We start from the raw sequence: 23091 nt of genomic DNA on the forward strand, positions 1-23091 counted from the left end.
TTTTAGCAACAAAGTAGCTGGGAAGGAACTGATATGACAACTCCGTGCAAACTTGAAGACGTCACAGACAACGATTCAGAATGGCCTTGGTGCATCTACCTCATACAAAAACATGAACACAGAAGCTCTACTGGATAAACCACGAGTGAACCTTTGCTGATCTGAACTCAAACTTCTGTTTACTAAATGTCCAGCTCTTTGTCCTGGAATACAATTTTAACATACTTACTCTGCAGTGTATGGAATACCTGGAGGAGCTCCCTTAAAACTGTTACTACTGTGATAAATCCTCCAGAAAACCCAGGATTTCATACTCAGGTTCTTGAAAAAGGTACACACGGGTGCTGTTGGATTTGATCTTTCCCAGGGCTACACAAGGAAAACACACAGTGATATCTGTCCTTTCTGTCAGGCTGACATTCTACTCAGATTACAGAACAGCAATGATAATTTATGCTTTGGTGACTGAAGTGTATCCAACTGATTAATGAGGATGGACCTCCAGAAGCACCGACACAGCTCCTGTCTGCGTAAAGATGGTCTATTTATATACGCACTGTGTGTCTGGGGAGTGGTGAAAGCCAGTGCGGGGTATTCCATCATGCTCTGTATGGCACACATGTCTGGAACCTCCTCGTCTGCTCTTTCACCCTGAGGATATCACATTTCATGCATGCATGGCAGCAAGGCAGACCTCTGATCTCTGCATCTGCAATTTACAAGAACATTTTGGGGGGTTGTCTGTAACTTTTTGAGCCTATGGGGATGTGGTAAATTGACAGATGTTACCTGGAAGCTTGCATGTGTCAAATTTGACTAACCAGTCACCCTCATTTGGATTACTTCCATTGCAGTTTTGATGACGACTTTTGATTTTGATGATGTGATTAGTCTATGCGATTTATTTGACAGTTAAAACTTGCAAAAAATAAGATACAGATGTTTTCTGAAAACTGTGAAAAGTCTATTATAATACATCAGCAATAATTAAGATAGTAAAAGTGACAATTTAAAATGCCCAATTTTTTGCAGAATAAAACACCCCTTGATAGTTTTAATTAGACAGTACTAAAAAGTGTCCCTGTATTGACTCAATTTTTGGCTGAATACTATATAATGGCATTGTTTGCTTGTTGACTCTTACCTGAGTGCTTGATTACTCACAGGAGTCTCCACAGGTCCAGTCACCCTGGTCGGAGTCAATAAGTCAGCTAATGAAGAAACTAGACCAGCTTAATCTGGACATAGAGGAGGCTCTGAGTGCAAGCTCGTCCCCCTCAGACACGCCCTGCACCACCCGCAAGAAACAGGTTGGTGTCTGTTCACACAGCTCGATATCATAGCTATAATTAGCAATGAGTTTTGTATTTTGATACTCGTGCAGAATTAATAGTACGTGTCACTGAATGTGTTATAAAGCAGCACGCGGGGTGCAGCACTTCCACTTTCAGTACCTTATGATATGTGAAGTGTTACAGCCACTTTGGTGTGGTATGTCTGCATTCCTGGGAAGCGCATGCCGCATACTTGGTCACACTTTTTAAACTTTCCTAAATCAATTTAGTTTGCTCTCTGAGAAAATCCCAGTGGATTATTTGGACCTGTAAGTAACAGGTGTTCAATTTTTTATGTCCTGGTCCATATATTTAAAGAGCTGCACATTAGGTGAGGATATAGACAAGCTCTCAAATAAGGCAGGAACAACCCATAAACCCAGTATGTGGAGGGAGGTATAGTGTGCTGCAAGGTTTGTGAGATATGGTAATAAAGTCTGTGACACTATGGGCTTTGTCACGCTGTCTAGAAGTATCTGTGTGCCTCTTAGTCTGTGTAATCATGTAGGTCTGCGGCACTTAGATGTGATACTGGAATCTACAGTGCTTTAGCCTGGTCAGAGTGGTGCAGCAGGAACAGACTGCTATTGTACTTTTGCCATTACAACTGCGACCATACCACTGTTTTCTAAAAAGGGCCCTTCTCATGGTGGCGTGTTTCATGGAATATCCCACAAGAGTTTGCATTCATGAACAAAAGTGCTCTTTTGGGCTCCATATGTATGTACTGCACAGAAGAGCTGTTGTGTTGGAAGGGAGTTTGTATGATTTGGTCCATTAGGAATGGCTGAGAGAGGCTTACATGCCTCACAGGCATCTGCATAACCATCCCAGGCATTCACTATTACTTGCTTTAACTAATGACAGGCAACTGGGCAAGAAGACAAGACATCTTTACTGGGACATTTGACAAGGTCATACTCTCTGTCTTCTCAAAGGAAGATGCACACATACAGGCTCCTTTGTGTGCTTCTGTCAAGCTGATTTGAGAGTGGAGATTTCACTTCCCCAGACGCCAACCTCAGCCTCTTGTTTTCTTTTCCCCTGGCCACTGTTGAGCCCATCCTGTCCTTTTCTGTTTGACCAAACAGTGTTGTTGACAGTTTGCTGTTGTGATGTTGTTGCAGTGGGGTGGTGCGCTTCCAAAGCCCACGTTAAAACGAACCCTGAACGACCAAGTTCTCCATAGACCAGAAAGAGAAGAATGTCAGAACAGAGACTGGTTTTCTACACCTCGCAGCTCCTCAATGGGAACCAGAGCAAGAACCAAGAAGACGGTAAGTTTTTCTAAGAACCTCAGCTTCCTGCAGGGATCAGTTTCTCTAAGCCAATAAGAGCTTATAGTGTGCAGTACAGGATATGCAAACTCTGCTGTTGTTCTCAATTAATTTGGTAGATCCAGCCTAAGATTTAAGTTTCTGGATTTTTATTACAGCATATTTGGGTGACTGCCAATGGGCATTACTCAATGGACTGCCTGTTAATTTAAAGTAGCTAAGAATTCTTTTCTTTCTTCTTCCTTCTAAATTATAATGATCTATAAATAATCCAATGACAAATGATGTAAATTTACCATTTAGCTTTTCTGCTGCTTTATGACAGATGATCCAAGTCGATAGCTTTTTAGGTTGTCTGCTTGTCCTTGAATCTCATTCTGGTGAATGTAATATCTCAAACATTCAAGTAGTCAAAAGTCATAAGTAATGGTGACTGTGACCTCACTAGTTGTTAACAATCAGCGATTTAAATAAACCACAGTGGCACGGTGGTTAGCACTGTCGTGGAAGCGAAGGATAAGCGGAAGCGAATGGATGGATGGTACAAAGACAGATTTGTTAATAGCAAATGTTATGAGCTAGATTTCAGTTTACACCAAGAGACATTAGCGAGTCAGCAGTTTTTCCTACATTCTGTTAAACCCTGTTTTTATTTAAATCAATTTCAGTTCAATTTTGTTTATATAACACCAAATCAGAAACAACAGTTTCTTCAAGGTGCTTTTTTTTTTTAAGGTAAAGACCCTACAATAATACAATAATAGTACAAAACCTCGGGCCAAATTACAATCCCATATGGTAGCCAATGATTTTGATGTGGCAATCAAAGAGACCTTAAAAAGTGAATGGCATAGGAGAAATAAATACTGTTGCAAAGTGGCCTTTACTAAACCTGCAGGGAGGTAATCGATGTGACTATAAATAAGAGTGAAGAATTTCAAGCATGAAGTCGCTTGAAATTCAGCAACTTCAAGCAACAACCTTTTACCTGTCTCTGCACTGTTAATATCAAAGTGTGTAGACAAAACAAAATCCCAAAAGTAAACATTTTAAATGTGTAACTATTTTAAAGATAAAGCCATCATTGGGATTTTGATCTTTTTCATTCCCAATCTACACAACATTTCCATCTGTCTACACATCTGTAAATATTTAGGGTTTGGATTTGAAATCAGGTCAGTCAAACATCCTTAGAGAGGCACAACTCACTTCTTATGGCAAAGAATGTGACTGTTTCGCTGCCATGAAGAAATAATTGAACAAATAACTGAAACTGAAAGATTTCCAAAATATAAAATCCCTCTAATACATGTTTTTAGTATCATTTTGTGACATGTTCATCCACATTATAATATTTGATGTTAGTCTGAAAAGGTTTCATTTTGTTTAGCTGCAACACGAAACCACAGACTGGATTTTGTTGTAGTTAAACAAAATGGATCATTTTGGTCTCTGGAACATTCTCAGAATAGGTGACACCTGTATGTTCTGTGAAACCCGTGAGTACCTCTTGGAAATGATGACGGCATGAGTTAAAACTTGGTGTCAGAGCAGCTGTGTATGTTCACATATTTTATAGATGGAGTAATTTTGTTGGATAATGAGTTCATGTTATTCTTCAGTTATGAAATGTTTTAGGCTGTTCAAGAGATCTGTCCCATGATCACCAAATACCATATCAGTAACTATAGCACTATCCCTCCACAAACAAGCAAATGAACATATATCTGCAAATGCCAAACAATATAACTAAGTGACCATGCAAAGTTTACAGATATAGGTGAAATGAAATGACATGCAGCATGGACATGTTAAGCTCTGGGGTCCATATGAAACTTCTGACAGCTGGGAGTTGAAATGAAGTCTCAGTCACAGACTTGGAGTCAAAGAATAAACAAGCTGAATGTGTGAGACAAAACACACGGCTGGAACTGGTAATTGCAGCTTAATTTACAGATGTTTTATGAACCATGTGGCAAAGGTTTTTTGCACCTGGATGATACACTCCCTTACATCTGTAACATCTCTAAAAACTGGAATGCAGTTCATAGCTTCCTCAGGCTAGACCTTATCTGAGCAGGAATGTCTTGGATGTTGATTAAGATAATGCCTTGGTAGAGGAAGATGCACACAGAATTCTTTACACAATGTCTACAGCAAAATATTATGCGATTTTATAGAAAAATATTCCTTGCGTGTGGTTCCAATGAGGAAAATACGTTTTAAGGTTTTCAAAGTTGTCATAAAAAATCCATTATGAATAGCTAAACAGACCTGATTTTACAAAAGGCACAAAGAGACGTATCTTTTTTTCTGCAAACAGTTCGATTTCAGTGCTTCTAGCATTAACTGGACTTGAACTGAAAGTTCATTTGAATCATACTGCAGCAGCACTCTCTTGTGTCACATGGTGTTTACCTCCTGCATCTATGAAGCAAGTTCAAGATACCCAGAATATCTTACTGTGATCTGGCTTCATCTACCCTGACGTCGGCAATGTAGGTGGTAATCAACTCGATAAATCTACCCAGAGTTTCTCAATCTAGCAACACGCACGTTCACATGAAAGGGGTGGTGTTAGCAGCATCTGACCAATCACAAACATGGAGAAGTCTTATGGTAGCAAAGATGGGAAGAGGGTAAACACATAATACAGAGTAAAATAATAGAGCCACTCTAGACAACACAGTTTGAGTGTATGAGAGGTAGCATTGCACACTAGTTTAGCATTAGAGTGCTACTCCTTTTTCTTTTTTAATGTGTTGCGCTGTTCAAAGAAATCCTTAAAAGCCCCAAATCACCATGACATTTAGTTCATGATGAGTATATGTGACTATAAAGCCTGAAAAATAACAACTCTATTCATGTTTGTACTGGTTAGCTTCACCCTGCTTTTGAGACCAGCTTTTTTTCAGTGTTCTGTGATTGGTGAATAGAGACGTATTTGGGTTGAGGTTTCCTCCATTAATTGCCATTGACAAAGACGGGTATACGTAGAGCATGCTGGTCTCTCATTCAGACTGACTGTTCGGCCTTGTTGACTTGTCATGTGTGGTGAGACAGCAGCTGTCATTCACTTACACAGACTTGTCCATCCGTATAAACATTCTTGTTGATGCAAGCAAAGGGAAGTTTTTCCTCTGACAACAGCCATGAAAAGGTACTCTGTGCTTCGCTTCTTTTTAGGATGTCACATTTTCTGACCTGTAACCTTTGACATGTGTCTGTGATTGGCCTGAATCAGGCGATGTGTGCTTCAAGTGGGTCAGATCTCAGGATAAGTCAGGATAAAATAATTTTCAGGGGCTTTTGAGACAAAGAGAATGATTGATGTGTTCATGTCTTTGAAACCTCTTCAAATTGGTACATCTCCTCTGGGGCTCAGCATCTGGTTTTTGGAGTGTTCATTTTCCTGAGTTTATTTCTGAAACTAGGTCTAAAGCAGGTCTATTGAGACTAACTTACCAGGGCTGCATTTACAGAAAATTTATTTACAGCACAGAGTTAAGCACAGAGATAAGGACTTTCTTCATGTCTGTACATTAAGAGTATCTAAACACTCTTTTCAGTGTTTAGATACGTGAGGAAATTCTGCCAGGCTGTGCCAAATCTCACAGTCAATAATGAGGGATCCATCAGTGGCTATACCTCATGGTTTGAAGAGGCTCCACTCAACTCGTCTATGTTTAAACAGAGATAAAAATACACACATAAGGGTATGAGTCATACATTTATGACTTGTTTTTGAATTTGGTTCTCAAAGAGAGTTGGATTTTTGTGCCTGGAGGTAACTGAGTGGTTGAGCCTGCTAACCCTGGATAATTCCCCCTCCACCTGCCAGACACTTGTTGGGAATTATTCCCTTAATCTCCTTTCGACTGCCTGCTGTCCTTTGTGCTTATTTGCTATATTCCCTAATAGTGTCAATGACTATCTAGAGAAGACAGCAACATGGACATGACTTTTACTAGGTTGCTCATCCAGCCTAGAGGTAAAAATGTGAGGGTTTATACTGTTTGTAGTTATGAAATCTTTGCTAGTATGTTAATAGAAAATCTAAACAGTGCCCTGTGGGCTAATTGTATGTTAACAGTCGTGATGGAGGCTCTGTAGTTTTAGAAAAAAGACATCTTGGGACTATATGCTGCATTTTTGCCTATTCCACAATGAACGTGGAATCAGGGCAGGCAAACAAGTGGATAAATCAAACCAGTGAGCCACAGAGGGGAAATGGGAAAGAGAGATGGGCAGGAGAGCAGATCATGTCCAGTCAGGAAAAGATTTTCAGTTCCTTGGCCTCTATTGGCAGTAGCAGAATTATATTAATAACCATTAAACTAAAAGGTTATAAAGAATATGCTGACCAGCGTAATTTTACAGTGACAAGTTCATGTATCAGCACTTCATTTCCACTGTTTATAAGATTTGGGGGAAACCTGAAGTCAGCTGAGACTGAAGAAGTCACTTGGATGAGTGACGAAACATTTCTCCCACAAAACGCTACGTCCAGATGAACAGAATCAACTTTTTCAGATTTACTTTCCTGGATGATTGAGAATGCATCAAGACCATTTCCACACAGGTCTATTTTCCAGCGCTAACAGCATTCCAAAGAAATGATTCTGTAAAATGATCTTTGATAGTTTTTCTTTGGTCTTATTGGGGAAAGCAAGCTGATAAGACTCTCTTTAAAAGGGGATTATATAATTATAATTAGATAATGATAAGTACATTTTAAAGAAAATCATTGAACTAGGAGCTTGTATCTGAATAGTTTTCATGGCAAAAAAAATGTGAACTGGTGCATATGTATGGCTGCCAAAGTGAAGCTGCATTCAAGTAAAGCCTTAGTGACTATTAATTTATTGTTGTTATTATTATTATTATTATTATTATTATTTATCTTCTTTTTTGAAAAGTGCCATTAAAAAAGAAACCATGTTATATATACAGTTTCTGCTACAGTGACCAGTATTTGAATGTTTTTTCCTGCAGATGTTCAGTAAGGTGACCGATGCATCAGGTGCAGGTAAGACAATATTTCTGTTTTTTATTAGTGGCTGCCCAACAAAATGCCTGTCTATGCAGTGCATGCTGGGAGAGCATGTGACCAGATAAAGCTGATAGAGAAAATGCTTTCTGAGTATACCAGAAAGCAGTGGGGGGTAATTGCATATCAATAAGTATTGCTTTCACTTTTTACAAAAAAATCAGTATTAGTTAATATTACACTAAAGCTAAGGGTCGTTTTTTTTGTATAGCTATAATCAAGTGTTAAAGTGGACTGGCACCTTCACTTAATAAGGAATTAAATCTGATAAGTAGGTTAATGCATATTACTATTACTTCCAGTGATTGCATGGAGGTATTTGTTGATTAATACAATTATGGTCCTTACATCTTTAATATATCCTTTTCCCTTCATATTCATGTAAAGTTCCGCTCACGGTACTTTAGCATCTAGGTAGCTACAGAAGAGTGAGCATAAACAGAGTAACATTTTTTTGATTAGTAATTTCTAATGCAATTTTTCAAATATCTCAGCAAATATAATGCACCATGATTTTTTGTTGGAGGGGAAGGAGATCTGTAAATCAATTAATGTTCACTGTACAGTAAAACTACTATTACATAATAGTACTATTATGTAAGAAAAGGATTAGACGCTGTCACCTTGTAGAATTTCTTTTGGGAGTTTGAAAGCATAAGACCCTGAAATTTTAAATTTTGATGCCTTGAAACTTTATAACTGGATCATAAAGTGTCATTGTTTAAGGAGTCTTTGGTCTTAGTCCACAGCCAGTTTAACATCAGTGAAGTACGGTCCTGTATGACAGCGGTCCCCAACCTTTTTTGCACCACAGAGCGGTTTGTGTCCGACAATATTTTCTCGGACCGGCCTTTAAGGTGTTGCGGATAAATACAGCAAAACCTGTATCGGTACAAAAAAAGAAGATTTATTCATAACACAAGGAAAAAGACCCAGGGAAACAGAGTTAACGATAAAAACGATTTAAAATAAATAACGATAAAAACCCTAAAAACCATAAATTTCACACCTGAGTTTCAACTCTCGCGGCCCAGTACCAAACGACTCACAGTCTGTGGCCCGGGGGTTGAGGACCGCTGCTGTATGTAATTTTAAAAAAACAACCCTCTGTGCACTCTGAGGCTGGATTGCACGCTGGCTCACATGGTGGCATTCTTCAGGCACCAGACAATAAGACTGATGGCCACAGGTGGCAGCTCCCTCCCAACCGTGTCTTGAGAATGTCCAAATGCACAGAGTCTTGTTTTAAAGGCCTTTTATATATTGGTCACATGGTGGTTAAAATTGTTTCTGTTTTGCTGTGAGGAAATATTTGGCTTGGTGTGATGTAGGCCTTGTGGGGCAGCTGCAGGATTTGGGTAGATGCCATTTTAGTCTCAGGTTGCACTCTCACATGACCTCAGCTGTACATGATTGCACTGCACAAGTGGACATTACGGTCTGGAAAAATTCCATGTACTTTTATGAAGCAGTTAACTAATGTGCGGTCTGGTCGTGTGAATGAGATATGTCCTGTGACTGATTCTTGGAAACCTGAGTGTGCGAGCACAGTGAAAAACATCAACAGATCTGTCAACCCAGATAAAAGATTCCCATCAAATGATTTCTGATGGGAATTTTTTTTTATTTAGTTTGGATAGTTTGATTGGAATAAGCTAGATTAGACACAATATCCCTATCTACTTTATTAGGTCAAAAAGCACATAGAATCTACAAATGGTTTAGACATGAACCAGTGACACGGAGAATGATCCTGTAAAAGATGGTCTTTTCTCATTAGGTGTGAGTTTTCCTGGTTGTATTTTGCAGCTGGGCTGCAGGAACCTCTTTAAAGACATGAATATGAGACAGCCAGATGGTCCTCGGTGTAGACTATAACATTACCGTCCACCTCATTACATTGACATTGACCAGAAGAGGCTTTGTTTTTGTTGTTGCTTTTAATGTGCTAGAAATGTCCTGCAGGCTTATTACACATTCACATGACTTGTATGCAAGGATGCCCAAAAGTTCTTTTACAATGATTAATGCATGGTGGGTTTCTGTAAATTATGTTATTGTCATATTTATTAAATAAATATTATTTAGTATTTATTTAATCTTTATTCTTTTTTTTAATTGCCACCACACCTGATTTTTATTAACAAAGTGTGGAAAAAAAAATCTTTTGTTAGCATGGTGGTCGGTCAGAGCAGCACAGCTTTTAATGGTGTTGAATTCTTTTGAACATTGAACTTCATGTTTGTAACTTATAATAGAACGAGCAGAGAGCAGAGATCTTTGAAATAGTTCTTCCTGCTTCTTGTTGTTTATTTAAGATCATGTTGTGAGTCATTTCTGGAAAACAGTCAACCTTTTAACCTTCTTGACTTTTGGTTTTGTTGTTTCCTGATTCAAAAGAAAAAAGAAAAGCCTAGAGCTTCATTCAAGCCACATATGGAAACACTCAGAGAAGATGGGGAAAAAGCTTAAAACTGATTTTGAAATGTTTAATTTCTGAAGATATTGCTCAACATTTATAGACAGTTTTTTAAACCTTGCATAGATGATGAGCAAAAAGTACCTTAATCCCTGTCACATACAGTCATTTGTATGGAAATCCAGTCCCTCCCATGTCTTTGATTGCAGTGTGGAAATGAATGGCTTCCTTTGGTGAGAGGAGGCAACTATGTTCAACCCCACTGCCTGACTGATATTAATCATAGATTTAATGAATCCACAGTGACACTAATGCTGAAAGCTGCATATTCGGCCAGGTCTCTGCCAGAGATACAGATACAATACAGATAAGTAGAGTAGTGAAACTGCCTTTACTGTCTTCACTGAAAGATTTATTTAATCGTAGGAAGAAATTTAGGTTTATTAATAGATGCGTTTTGGATTTTGTGTCCAGCAAAAGTATATTTTCTTACATTTTTCAAGTTTCAGTGAAGTTTAGACACAGAAATGGCTCCAAGACACAGCTATGTCGAACTCTGTGACTTTAAACTTGCGTAAGTAAGTGGTCTTTTGCTTTATGATCAACATCGTATTACCCAAGCACCAGTCTGAGAGAAAATCACACAAATGTGGCTTAAAAAGCACTCTGTGGCCCAGAACTGTCAGGCTGAGGCTTCCCTCTAATACTCTCATTTACACAGATCCTGTCTCTGAATACATATGCTAATCTACTTTCAGTGTGGAAATCTCTTGCTGCTGATTATAAGAAAAACAAAGGGGAAACAAAGGGGGAAAAGAGAGTTTTCACAACTAAGTACACCCTTACTGATTCCTTCGGAATTAAAAGGATAAGTTGCACCAGTGTGCTGCTAATCCCGTGCACTTGATTGATTAATGATCAGCAGGTGTGTCCATCTCTATAAAAGCAGAAGCTTAGGCAGTCTGCTGCTTTGGAGCGTTTACCTCAATCTTACCAGAAGTGGGCGTCCCTTCAAATTCACCCCAAGGTCAGACTGTGCAATGCTCAAAGAAATTGCAGAAAAAAAACTTAAGAGCTGCGTCTCAGCTTCTACAGGCCTCACTTAGAATGTTAAATGTTAAATTTCATGACAGCGCAATTAGAAAATGACTGAACAAGTAAGTTGTTCAGGAGAAAGATTGCAGAGGGCTTAGGTTTGCAGAGTTGTGTCTGAACAAACCATTTCTTGACCAATGTCCTTTGGAGAAACATAACCCAAAGTGGAGGTGAAATACACAGCTCCACATTTGGCAAAAAACAAACTTAGCACATATGCACAAATGTCTCATACCAACTATTAGGCACTTGGGCTTGTTTTGCAGCCACAGGACCTTGGCACATTGCAGTCATTTAATCAACTATGAAGTCCTCTGTCGCCACAGTATTCTAGTCAGATGTGAGGCCATTTGTCTGACAGCTAAACCTTGGCCAAAACTGGGTCATGCAACAGGACAATGACCCCAAGCACAGCAGCAAATCTACAACAGAACAGCTAAAAAACAAAAGAATCAAGGTATTGCAATACCCCAGTTCAGACCTCGGCCTGATTGATTACTGTGGTGGGACCTTAAGAGAACCGAGCATAAATGAATACATGCAAACCTCGGTGAACTGATGCAATGTAAAGAAGAGTGGCAAAATTTCTCTACGAAAAATTGTACTTCACTTCCACAGAACTGCATAGTGTCCTTTGAAAAACGTTTTCATATGACTGTAAATATAAGCAGTGAAACTTGAATTTAAAAATATTTTTTGCACACTGAATAACAGCACATTTTACAGCAGATTGTATTGATCTAACAGAGGGGACAATAATTTCTACATTGAGGAAATGACCAAAATCTATCCTTCAACCGTTTTTCAATAACCACTCATTTAGTTAGGATTGCAGGAGAATTGAAGCCTATCCCAGCTGACACTGGCCCATTGCGGGGCTAACACAAAGAGAAAGCAGATATCTTATGAACAACTGAGAATCACCAAAATTAACTGAACATGCATGCCTTACTTTTGTGTGAGAAGAAACAGGAGCAGACTGAAAAAACCACAGTGCTACACCCTGCACCAGTGTGTCACACTGAATGCTTAATTTAACTAATAATGGCATGCATAGATGGTCAATTTAATCTGTTATGCTTAAGTGCTTGCATGCACAAAGCTTACTGTGGATACTATACAGTACCATCCAAGATCACATTGTATATACAGTAAGATTCTATTTTAAATTAATTTTTACTTTAACTAATTTGTTCTGCTCACATATTATAGTTACATCTTATTTCCTATGAAGTATTTCGCTCATGATCCTGATGACTGAGGCTGAACTGCAGAGGGGTTGTAAAATCCACAGTAAGAGCTAGTTGCTTGCTTTGTGTACAAGGCCCAGGTGTTTTTGATCAGACTGTGAAAACTGAAAAAAAACTGTACTTATTTATGTAAAACATCACCACAGATGTTTTCTCTAGTCTGCTATTAACAGTATAAAACTAATATGACAATGTTGACTTCCCTGGACAGTTCCCCTTGGCACCAAGTCAAGTTTAATCAGGCTCTGATGATTGGGATTAAATGCACAGTAGAGCTAGAACCATTTACCAGCCTTACTCATGATTCCCACAGTGAAACTGGCCAACATGAGAATCCTTCTCACTGTGAAATGACTCCTCTGTTGAGCCTTATGTATACACTGCTATTATAAATCACCAGTCCGGCTATAGATGGTGCACCAGTGGGTATTATATAATGTCCATGGCTAGTAATGCATTAAAGCAGGGTTGCTGTTTTTTTACTCCTGCATATTCTTCAGCTGTTCTCAAACTCCAGTGTCACCCAGGGTCACAGCCTGCTGATGGAGACTGACTGTGACCTCAGACAGCTGCAGTCGCTCTCTCCGTTTCTCTCCCTGGAGGCTGGTTAGAGACTATAATATACACATCACAAGAGCATCATGGGAACGTGAGTAGTAGATGACATAGCCTGACACCTACGCAGTTCTAATCAGAACATATACAAGCAAAGTGGGCTGGTGGGGCTAGTATTGAAATCAGATGTACGTTTTAGGCTGTGTGAAGGAATAATAACTCTGTTGTTATTCTTTGTTATGGTCTGACCTCATTCTCATTCCATACTTAGCTAAGTGTCGCATTTTTCCCTGGGGAAGAACAAGGAATGGATCATTTTGAAGGAACTCTGATCATTTTCCTATTTTCCTTGAATTGTTATTGTAGCTTTATTTCTCTTTGTTAGAACACATCCAGAATCCAGTACAAATATGTCCAAAATTGTGTAGACACTCACAGGAGATTGTGAAACCTCGGAAAACCCATAAGCATGAATATACAGCTACAGTGCTTTGAAAATGTATCTGCCTCCTCCTTTCTTTCTTTGTGCACATTTGTTACTCTTACATATTTCAGATCATCAGTCAAAATTTAGTATTAGACAAACATAACCTGAGTAAATACAAAATGCAGTTTTTAAATGGTGATTTCATCTATTAAGAGGAAATAAACTACCTATCTCTGTGTGAAAGTGTGAAAAATCTTTTAGTCAGCAGTGATTTTCACTTTGGAACTCTATCATTGAGGCTATTTTTGTCCAGTCTTTTTCTCATTGTTGAAACATGAACGCTGACCTTAACTGAAACAAGTGAGACATGCAGTTCTTTATATGTTTCTCTAGATTCTTTTATGACCTCCTGGATAACACTCTAGCTCTTGGAGTAACTTTGGTAGGTCATACACTCCTGGGAAAGTTCACCACTGTTCTAAGTTTTCACCGTGGTTTGCTGTAGTCCCAGAACCTTAGAAATGGCTTTATAACCTTTTCCAGACAGATTGATGTCAATGATTTTGATTCTCTGCTGTTCTTGAATGTTTTTAGATCATGGCATAATGTTTTACTTTTTGGGGTGTTTTAGTCTGCTTATATTTGCCATACACTTTTATTTAAGTGGTTTATTGAGTCAGCAGGTCTGACAGTAATCAGTCCTAGGTCTGGGTAGTGATACTGAACTCCGCTTTCCAAAATGAAAAATGAAATCCTCGTACAAAAAGTGTGTTCTATATTTACTCAAATGTTGTTTGATAATCTGAAACATGTAAATGTGTCAAATATGCAAAAAAAAAATTATTTTAAAAAGAAAAAATCAGCAAGGGGCAAATACTTTTAACAGCCTGCGATTTTTTTTTTTTTCCTCAAGGCTTTTCACAAGATTCTTACACCTGACTGCAGAGATTTTGTTTTCGTTCAGCCACAAGAGGATTAGTGAGGTCAGCCACTGATGCTGGTGATAAGGGTGGCTTCCAGTCTTCAAGTTCATCCCAAAGGTGCTGGATAGAGTTAGGATGTAAGAACATCAAGTTCCTCCAAATCCGAATTGAGAACACAAAAAATGTGAATATATTTTCCAAAATGTTTCTGTAAAATTGGGCACACACTGTTGACTTGGCTGCCACATTATTTGATTTTCTGTGATATTATTGCTACGTGAGACGATATATTATATATAGGCTGTAAGCAACACCAAACCAGATGATTTATTATTCTTGTTAGCAGTAGAATAAACCCTATGAGATCCAATTCATAAGAAGTGATGACTGACTTAGACCTTAATTCAGTTCTTCTTCTCCTCTCAGCTGTTTCCTTTAGTGGCTGCGGCAGCTGATCATCTGCTTCCAACTCACCTAGTCCCTTGTATCTTGTTCTCCCACACCAACCCACATGTCCTTTACTAGATCCATGAATGTTCTCCGTGGTCTTCCTCTTTTCCTTTCCATGTTCAACATCCTTTTTCCAATATATCCACTATCCCTCCTGTGTCCAAACCATCTAACTTCAATGTCAGCAGCTGAGAGGCTTTTGACCATGCCACATACAAGTATGTATGGCACCTTTAGTCAGCACACAAAGTCCTTAAAGGAAAGGTGCTATAATTTGCACGCAGTGTTTCATGACAAAGATGTGATTGCTGGCCAGAAGCGCAAGGATTTAGACATCAGCTGTTCTGTCTCATAAAGACGAAAGAAAAAGAAAATTTTTCCTAAATTAATTTACTACTACCACTATTACCACAGAAAAACTAACGTTCACAAAATCGTCCCATTATTTTTATTCCCCTCTGGCTGTTTCCCGACAGGTGCCAGATCAGTGACATCATGCTCTAAATTTATAAGCAGATAGATGCAGCTCAGACTATAAAGGGTGCTGCTGGCATGACAAATGCATGAAAAATTCCACACATGGAAAGATGGAAAACGACTTGCGGTTTCCTGAGAGCAGAGGCCAGCTCGGCAGTTTCAGAGGGAGAGCAAGGGTGGGGGTGGAGGTGGGCTGGACTGCTAGTATTTCTGGACTTTTCTTTGTATATACAGTAATTTGTCAAGGTTGTGCAAACATTACAGAACAGCGTGGTTAACAAGGTCTGAAATCTTTTAAAGTTTTCATTGCAGTTTCAACATTTTCATTGCAATTATTTTAGCAATCATATATGCAATAGCACATAATATCATTTAATAATGCCTCCAAGGCCCTTGCACTGAATGAGATCATCATGTTCTACAGTTTCTTAGATCGTGGGGCATAATTTATTGCCCAGTATAAATCATCTGGTTTGATCCTGTCATTGTGTATTGTGTGTGTTCGCAAAGCTGTTTGAGCAGACACTATCTCCCAAGTGTATGTCCTTCATGGAGCGGAAACGGGTTTATTGTTCTCATTCCCAATTACACCCATGCTGCCAATTAGAGAAAAAAGCAGGCAATAAATCCTTTAGGGATCAGCTTCCTGAGTTGGTGTGCACGTTGGGGTAATTCAGGCCTGGGTTTTGTAAACTAAGCCGAAGGAGACATGGGCAGCCGTGTCAGGACGCAGGCCAGTTTCACAAGGGCAGAAATTCTGTGTGTGAGTGAGTGTGTGAAGCAACACAAAAGCTACCAGGTTGGTCCACCACTCAGCTGAGAAGAAAAGCAGAAAGAAGATTGAGGAAGTAATGAGCCAGGAAAAGACACACCACTTTAGGGTCCCACACCAGGATGTTGGTGACTAAACAGACAACCGGCTCATGTCCACGTGTCTCCTTTTGTGTGTAAATGTTTACCAATCTACTGGAAATGAATGCAAACAATAACTTCTTCCTCACATAAAGCTTCATCGAATCTGGTGATCCACTTTGTACCTCAGTGTTCCTGCAAAACACACACACACTCAACTTCGAAGCCAAGAACATTTCCTCAGGGCCAGTTTAGATACAATAACTTCATTGGCTCTCGCAGTGGCCTTCCAAATTTCCCACATAAACCACAGAGATTCCAGATGTTGCAGGGAGGCAAAAAGTCTGTTCCTCCGCTGGGCCTCGAGCCCTTGCCTCCGCATCCTCAGGTTGACCAATCGCGTGGCACATCTCACATCACGCACTGTGTGTTTTTGCACTGAAGCAAGGCTACAGGCACCCATGCTGCTGGAGATTTAGATAGCCGTTCCCTTTTCACTTGTACCCAGATAACAAAAAAAAAACACAGCACGCTCTTAAAAGAAGCTCTGTCCTTGGGCGGTGTAGCACTGCAGCTTTCTTGTGGTTTCAGACCTGATTGAACAATTTGGCTCAGTAATCAAAGAGCAATAGCAGGCTGAAGCAGAGCAGACTTCCTGCATCCTCTCTGCTCTCTGGCTCACTGGCTTTAAAACTCAAGGGCCCACTAGGACTTGTTTGTTTCTCAGTGTGAAAACAATACCTGTACTGTACATCCAGCTTATCATGGTTGATGAGTTGAGCAGAATTTTTGGCAATAGGCTTGGCGATTCCACATGTGCTTCATTATGAAAACTGTTTGAGGGACAGAGATAAGTGGGCTCTGCCCCCCCACCCCCCGATGTTGTTAACCTAACTTTGTTTTATAAGCATGTGGTCTAGGAATTCCCAAAGTGGCAACTCATAGGTTGGGAAATAATGTGGTTTACTAATCATAATAAGGAGTTTCAGATCTCTGAAAGCCAACTGTAACAACTTCAAATGACTTTTGAGTGACTTCTGATGTCCTATTTGACATTTGTCATGGGAGGGGAGAGTACAAACACTTACTGTGGCTTTAATTTTAAGCAGCTGTCAATTTTTACTTTGGTCTCTGTTAGCATTTTAACTCTGTCTTCTTGGAAAATGCTTATCCTGAGCTATAAACAGTAACTTCCTGTTTCAGTTTGTGTCATTAGGGCTAAGGCCCTGCTGAAGAAAACAAATGGGATTCAATGAAATGTCACAGTTATGTTTGAGAGGCATAAAATGTGCCTTTGTGTTGATGCCGTAATGCACCAGTGATAGCAACAAGTGCAGATCATGGTCCACTGACAAACTCTTCAAGCTATATTCAGTTTGCTTGTTTGTGTCTAGTTTTCACTTTCATTCCTTTTTTCTTGGTTAAGTTCACACAAAAAAAAGATTGACGGGTTAAATTATGCCTGTTCACAAGATTAACCTATTGCATCTCTTAAATGTGAGATGAGTCGCTATTGGCTGCATCACAGCACAAAAGTCAAAAGACAGCTTGTGTGTATATTTGAGATGCCGGCGACTTTGACAAAATGGTTAGGTTTGATGCCATGAGAATAAGAACCTCGTCCGAGATGTAATTTCTCTAAAGTAATCCCGTCAGCTGTATGCCGCTGATTGCTTTGAAGGTACCATGGAGCACAAGCTAATAAACATTTTACATCAGCTGTTATTGAGAAGCAGTTATTGAGAGAGAAGTGTACCTCTGTGATTAAATCCTCATTGCTCTAATAGAAACCAGGTGCCCAAGAGTTGTGTAAATGTTTTCCCATGGATTTTTGTGGGCAGCAGAGCTTTAAGAGATTCAGACCTGACAGCATTACATGCTTTGTCATTCAATTAAACAATAGCCACATACGCTTGTCATGCCAGTTTTACATTCCTCAAGCCTGTTTTTACAAACTTTGACCCCTGTGGACTTACGCATCTACAGAAGCTTCATGGCATGGGGAATATTTGTATATGTTTTTGAGTTTTACCTCACTTATAGTTTAATTCAGGATGTCAAGTTATGTAAACTTCTACTGCAATAACAAGATATGAAGAAACATGAAAAATCTCAGTTAATCTGTTGAAGAAAGACTAAAAGTAAATGATCATCTATTTTGGATTTAATGGCTTTAAAAAGAACAAGCCTTACTAAAGGAAGAAACCATTACGTTACAACAGACGGCCCTTTAAGAAAACAGAATTAGTGGCCACTTTAATGGATTGGGACCAAAGTCAGCCCCTCCTTCCTCAACCACATAATCTAAACCCAGATATACACCACATGTGTGGCTCTGCTGGAAAAATGAACTCGGCTTGGGAATATATGGTCAGGAAATTTATAGCACATGCCTGAGACAAGCCCTCAGGGGCAGGGATGGAGGTGGAGGAGCGATCTCCCCATTCCCTGTGCTTTGTTTCCATTAGGCTGGGAAGTGCAATCTCCCAGACATTTCAAGGGGGCCTGGTGTAAGACCTCCTGGCCAAGAACATGACCCATTCAAGGAGGAGAAATCAGTTTCCTCGCATCGGGGATTTTCCCACTACAGCAATGGGACAGCATTCCACATCTGTCACCAGACATAGGCACAGACAACGGTTCAAACTCTGGAACTGTTCAAATGCAGACATATAATGCATGAGTAAATATCAGTGTGTTTATCTGTTTGTGTTTATGAAGGATGGAGAGAGAGGGTGGACAAGGGAGAAAAAAAATGTAGTCCAGAAAGTACAGCACTTTTTCGGGGAAAACGGGAAAACGAGTGCTGCCTGGCCAAAATAAACAAGTGGGTGAGTCAGCAAAAGGAAAACATTCTCAAGCTGACTGATGTTTCCTCTCTTTGCATCTGCTATTACTTCTGCTGCCAAGGACTGCTCCAGAGGCTAAGTCATTGTCTAGCCACAATGATCCACAGTGTGATAATGCTCGTCTTTACTGTCCAAGTGGCTTCTTTTTAGAGTAAGTAGATTGCGTTTTTTCCTCTTTGGTGATTCATGTCAAAAGAGGTCAAAATCTAGTTGCTGTTCTTCCTCCATCACCTTTGCTCTTTAGAAGATGACAGGGTTGGTATTGTCTATCTGTCCGTTCTTGCCTTCTACGTCACTGAGACTAGAGACTCGTCCCTTGTTTACATTGCCAAGATCTTGTCTTCACTGTCCTTTTTTCAACCCGTGTCTACTACAGGTGCATCAAGATGGGTTCTTTGTGACAAAAATCATGTTATAAAAAACCTCCCCCAGAAAGACAACGTCAACAGCTGTTACTGTCTTTTGTGTTAAATTAGATATTGTGCTGTCTGTTGACATTCTGGCCTTTTCTCTGTGGGCTTCCTGGGTCATGTGACCAGTGGAAAACAAAGTGCTTGACTGGGCCTGACCCTGACCCTTTCTAAAAGACTCACAGGATCAAATGAAGCAGCTTCTTTACTGAAGTGTGTACGTGTGTTTTAGTCCTCCGAGCTACATTTTAGCCTGAGGTGAATAAGTGGTGCTGAAAATAGCACCACACTGATCACTGGCTGCGGAACAGGCCAGTGGCGAGCCTAAAAAAAGCATCTATATTTTCTGAAATACATTTCATTCCTGTCACTTGCTAAGAGTGACAGATCGCTTTTTATAGAAATACAGAAAAAGGATGTTACACACTGAGAAAACGGTAAATGTGTAAATTTTGATATTTTGCCTGGTTGAAGTATTTGATGTTTGCAACATAAAATGAGAAGTATGCAGCTGTTATTGTTGTCATGTCAGATAAGCTAAGATCAGAGGAGTTCTATGGGCTGCAGTTTCTAACTCTCCCTAACATCGTATAATTTCACTTTCAAACAGAACAAATGGAAAACGGAGCCCTTCATTAATATTCTCAGCTGCACACACTTTGGTACAGAGATATCTCACTATGTGACCTTGCTATAATGTTTAAATCACCTGTCCTGCTCAGGAGAAAAATGGTCTTTGTCTTTTATTAATTTCAGCACTGTCACATCAGCTTCATACTGAGAGGGCAAGCTGGGGTCAGCAGAGGTTTAGTTATTCCAGAAAGTGTCATCCTGTGTGTTTAGCATGGATTTAAACCTGTTACAGCAGCAATCCCAGCTGGTGCCCATGAAATGAATTCAGCTGATATGATATCACTGCATTTAGGTCATGCACTGCCTGAGCGAGCATACAATAATAGGAGGAAATTCCTAAAATAATTATGGTAGAACGATCATTGAAGCTGCTGTCTTCAATGGCAGCTGCCAGCTTAGAAGAGCTTACTGTGGTTATTCTTCAGGGATGACCTGATGTTTTCTTGCGTTAGTATTTTTGTTGCACATTTTTGTAAAAAGAAATTTATTTGTTTTTTCTTAAACATGTAACCTGCTCAGACCTACCTGGGGAGAACACTCTGAACCCATGTTAAGCTTTGAGTAATAGACCACATTGTCCCAAACAGAGGTGCAAATTCTGGTAACAGCTAACGCATACACTCATAGGCTATTTCATTAGGTGCACTTGTTTGGTTGCTCATTAACACAAATATCAAATCAGCCAATCACATGACAGCAGCTCAGTGCATTCAGGCACGTAGACATGGTCAAGATGACCTGTTGGACTGAGGTTAAAACTGAGCAACAGAATGGAGAAGAAAGTGACTTTGAATGTGGCATGGTTGTTGGTGTCAGATAGTCTGGTCTGAGTACTTCAGAAACTGCTGGTCTACTGGGATTTTTAGCACACAAAAGTATTTGGGGTTTATAGAGAGTGGTCCAGAAAAAGAAAAAATGTCCAGTAAGCAGCAGCTCTCAGGGCAAAAATGCCTCATTGATGTCACTGGTCAGAGAACAAATTCCCGACTGCTTCGATCTGTTATGAAGGCAACAGTAGCTCAACTATTCATTACAACCAAAGAATGCAGAAGACCCTATTTGAATGTGCAACATGCCAAACCTTGAAGCAGATGGGCTACAGCAGTAAAAGACCACACTGGGTGATTTTCTTGTCAGCTAAGAGCAGGAAACTAAAGCTAGAATTTTTGTTGATCAATCCAAAATCGGACAGTTGAAAATGTTAATGTTGCTACTTGGTCTGATGAGTCTCGATTTCTGCTGCGAGATTCAGGTAGTAGGGTCAGAATTTGGTGTAAACAACATGAAAGCATGGATTGATCCTGCTTTGTATCTATGGGTCAGGGTGCTGCTGTTGGTGTAACGGTGTGGGGAAGAATTTCTTGGTATACGTTGGGTCCTTTAGCACCAACTGAGTATCATTTAAATGCCATGTCCATCCCTTTAATTTAATTTGTAAAATATGTACACACACACACACACACACACGTAGAAAAATATTTAGTATACACATCCAGAAATGCATATACTATTATATATTGTACATATATTTATTAGTTTCAGATGTAGCCATTCTTGTATTTTGCTTGTTTACATTATTGTATTTTGCACAACTCTGTTGCTTGTGAAGCTCGCACACAAGAATTTCACTCACATGTGCTGTACCAATGTACCTGCACATGTGATGTGACAATAAAAGTGATTTGATTTGATTTGATTTGATTTATGACCACAGTGTATCCATCTTCTGAGCATCTTCCAGCAGGATGGTATTTCATTTACTTTGTCATCCACCAGATCTTAGGTAACCTTTAAGATGTGATGGAACATGAGATTTGCATCATGCATGTGGAAGTCTGTGATACTTTCAGAATTAAGGCAGAGGACTGAGGTAGCTATGAAGGCAAAAGGGAGTTCAACCTGGTACTAGCAGGGTTTGCCTGATGAAGACTATATGTGAGTTGTCAGTTATACCTAATAAAGAAAGACTGACTGTAAAGATAATACACAAATTTGTAAGTAAAATAACTGAATAATTATTATTAATCATCACACGCAAAGAATACCTATAATAGAGCATTTGTCTAATTTTGGATTTATTTATTTCAGTGCTATTTTTTTGGATTTTCATATTAGAATATTGTGACAGTACAGGAGAAAGTGATTGCTCGCTTGTGGATTCTGTCATTTGAGAGCCACGGTGTGTATTTGCGGTGTTGCTGGTTTGTAGCTCGTGATGCCTTCAAGTGCCCTACGTAGACCTGGGCACCACTTGAAAATTGAACGAGTACAACTGTGGAAGCGTTAATCTAAAAAGTAACTTTGTATGCAAAGCGTTAACATTGTACACAATATTGTATTAACTGCTCAGCTGTAATAGTGCTGATAAGATGACAGCCAGCGTTACAAATGACAGAGTCAGTTTCACGATGGAGTCCAGAAAACTTTGCTGCACAAAATGTGTGTTTATGTTCTGAAAAAAATAAATATTAAACCGAGAACATATAATAAATGTGTCATAGGCTAATGTTGACTTCACTGACATGGGTTTAAAGGTAGCTAATATTTCTTCTACTGTACTCTATATACTGTAAACGTATTTGTTAAATGCATAAACTCATGATTCTATTTTATTCAAAACTGGGTTTTAAAATTATGTAATCTAACCACTTTTGCTCACACCAGCCCTCTAAGCTCCGCTGATTCTTTCCCAGATATTATGTACTGTTTCGCTGTAAGGATCTTATCGGTTCTCCTAACAATTTCCATGTTTCCCACGGTACTTGAAGGCATCACGACTACAGGGCTGTATGTCGATACACGCGCGCACACAAACACATCTGGTGTGAAGTGGGAAAGCCGCGCTTAATGCTTTACTGTCACTTTCTTACTTTTACTTGTCTTGCTGATTTCCGTTTTTAACTGGGGGGGATACATTTAATTCCCCTTGAAATGGTGACAACTTCGTTTGAAGACCGGTCACCGGAGTCAGGTTTGCCGCCACTATAGAAAGAACTTGAAGCCGGGAAAAAGGTGATTTTGTGTCGGGGTGTTTAAAGGGGTTTGTGAGATACCAGGAGGAGTTTATTATTATGTCCGAGTGGAGGATTT

The 23091-nt window shown here is 39.5% G+C and overlaps 1 protein-coding gene across 4 annotated transcripts in view; it reads left to right on the forward strand.

The window, feature by feature from the left end:
- Positions 1–23091, forward strand: part of stard13b (StAR related lipid transfer domain containing 13b) — a 63492-nt gene that overhangs the window by 7077 nt on the left and 33324 nt on the right. For 3 of the 4 annotated variants that reach the window (XM_086262068.1, XM_086262069.1, XM_086262070.1), the window contains exons 3-5: positions 1167–1310; positions 2462–2611; positions 7607–7640. In XM_086262068.1, the coding sequence (XP_086118194.1) occupies positions 1167–1310; positions 2462–2611; positions 7607–7640 (328 nt within the window). The remainder of the gene's footprint in view (positions 1–1166; positions 1311–2461; positions 2612–7606; positions 7641–23091) is intronic. The other variant, XM_086262071.1, reaches the window with a different exon arrangement.

This window comes from Aulonocara sp. 'chitande type north' Nkhata Bay, linkage group LG14, assembly GCF_057382095.1.
Source record: "Aulonocara sp. 'chitande type north' Nkhata Bay isolate Kocher_YH1m ecotype deep benthic linkage group LG14, A_spYH_male_GT1.1, whole genome shotgun sequence".
Classification (NCBI taxonomy): domain Eukaryota; kingdom Metazoa; phylum Chordata; class Actinopteri; order Cichliformes; family Cichlidae; genus Aulonocara; species Aulonocara sp. 'chitande type north' Nkhata Bay.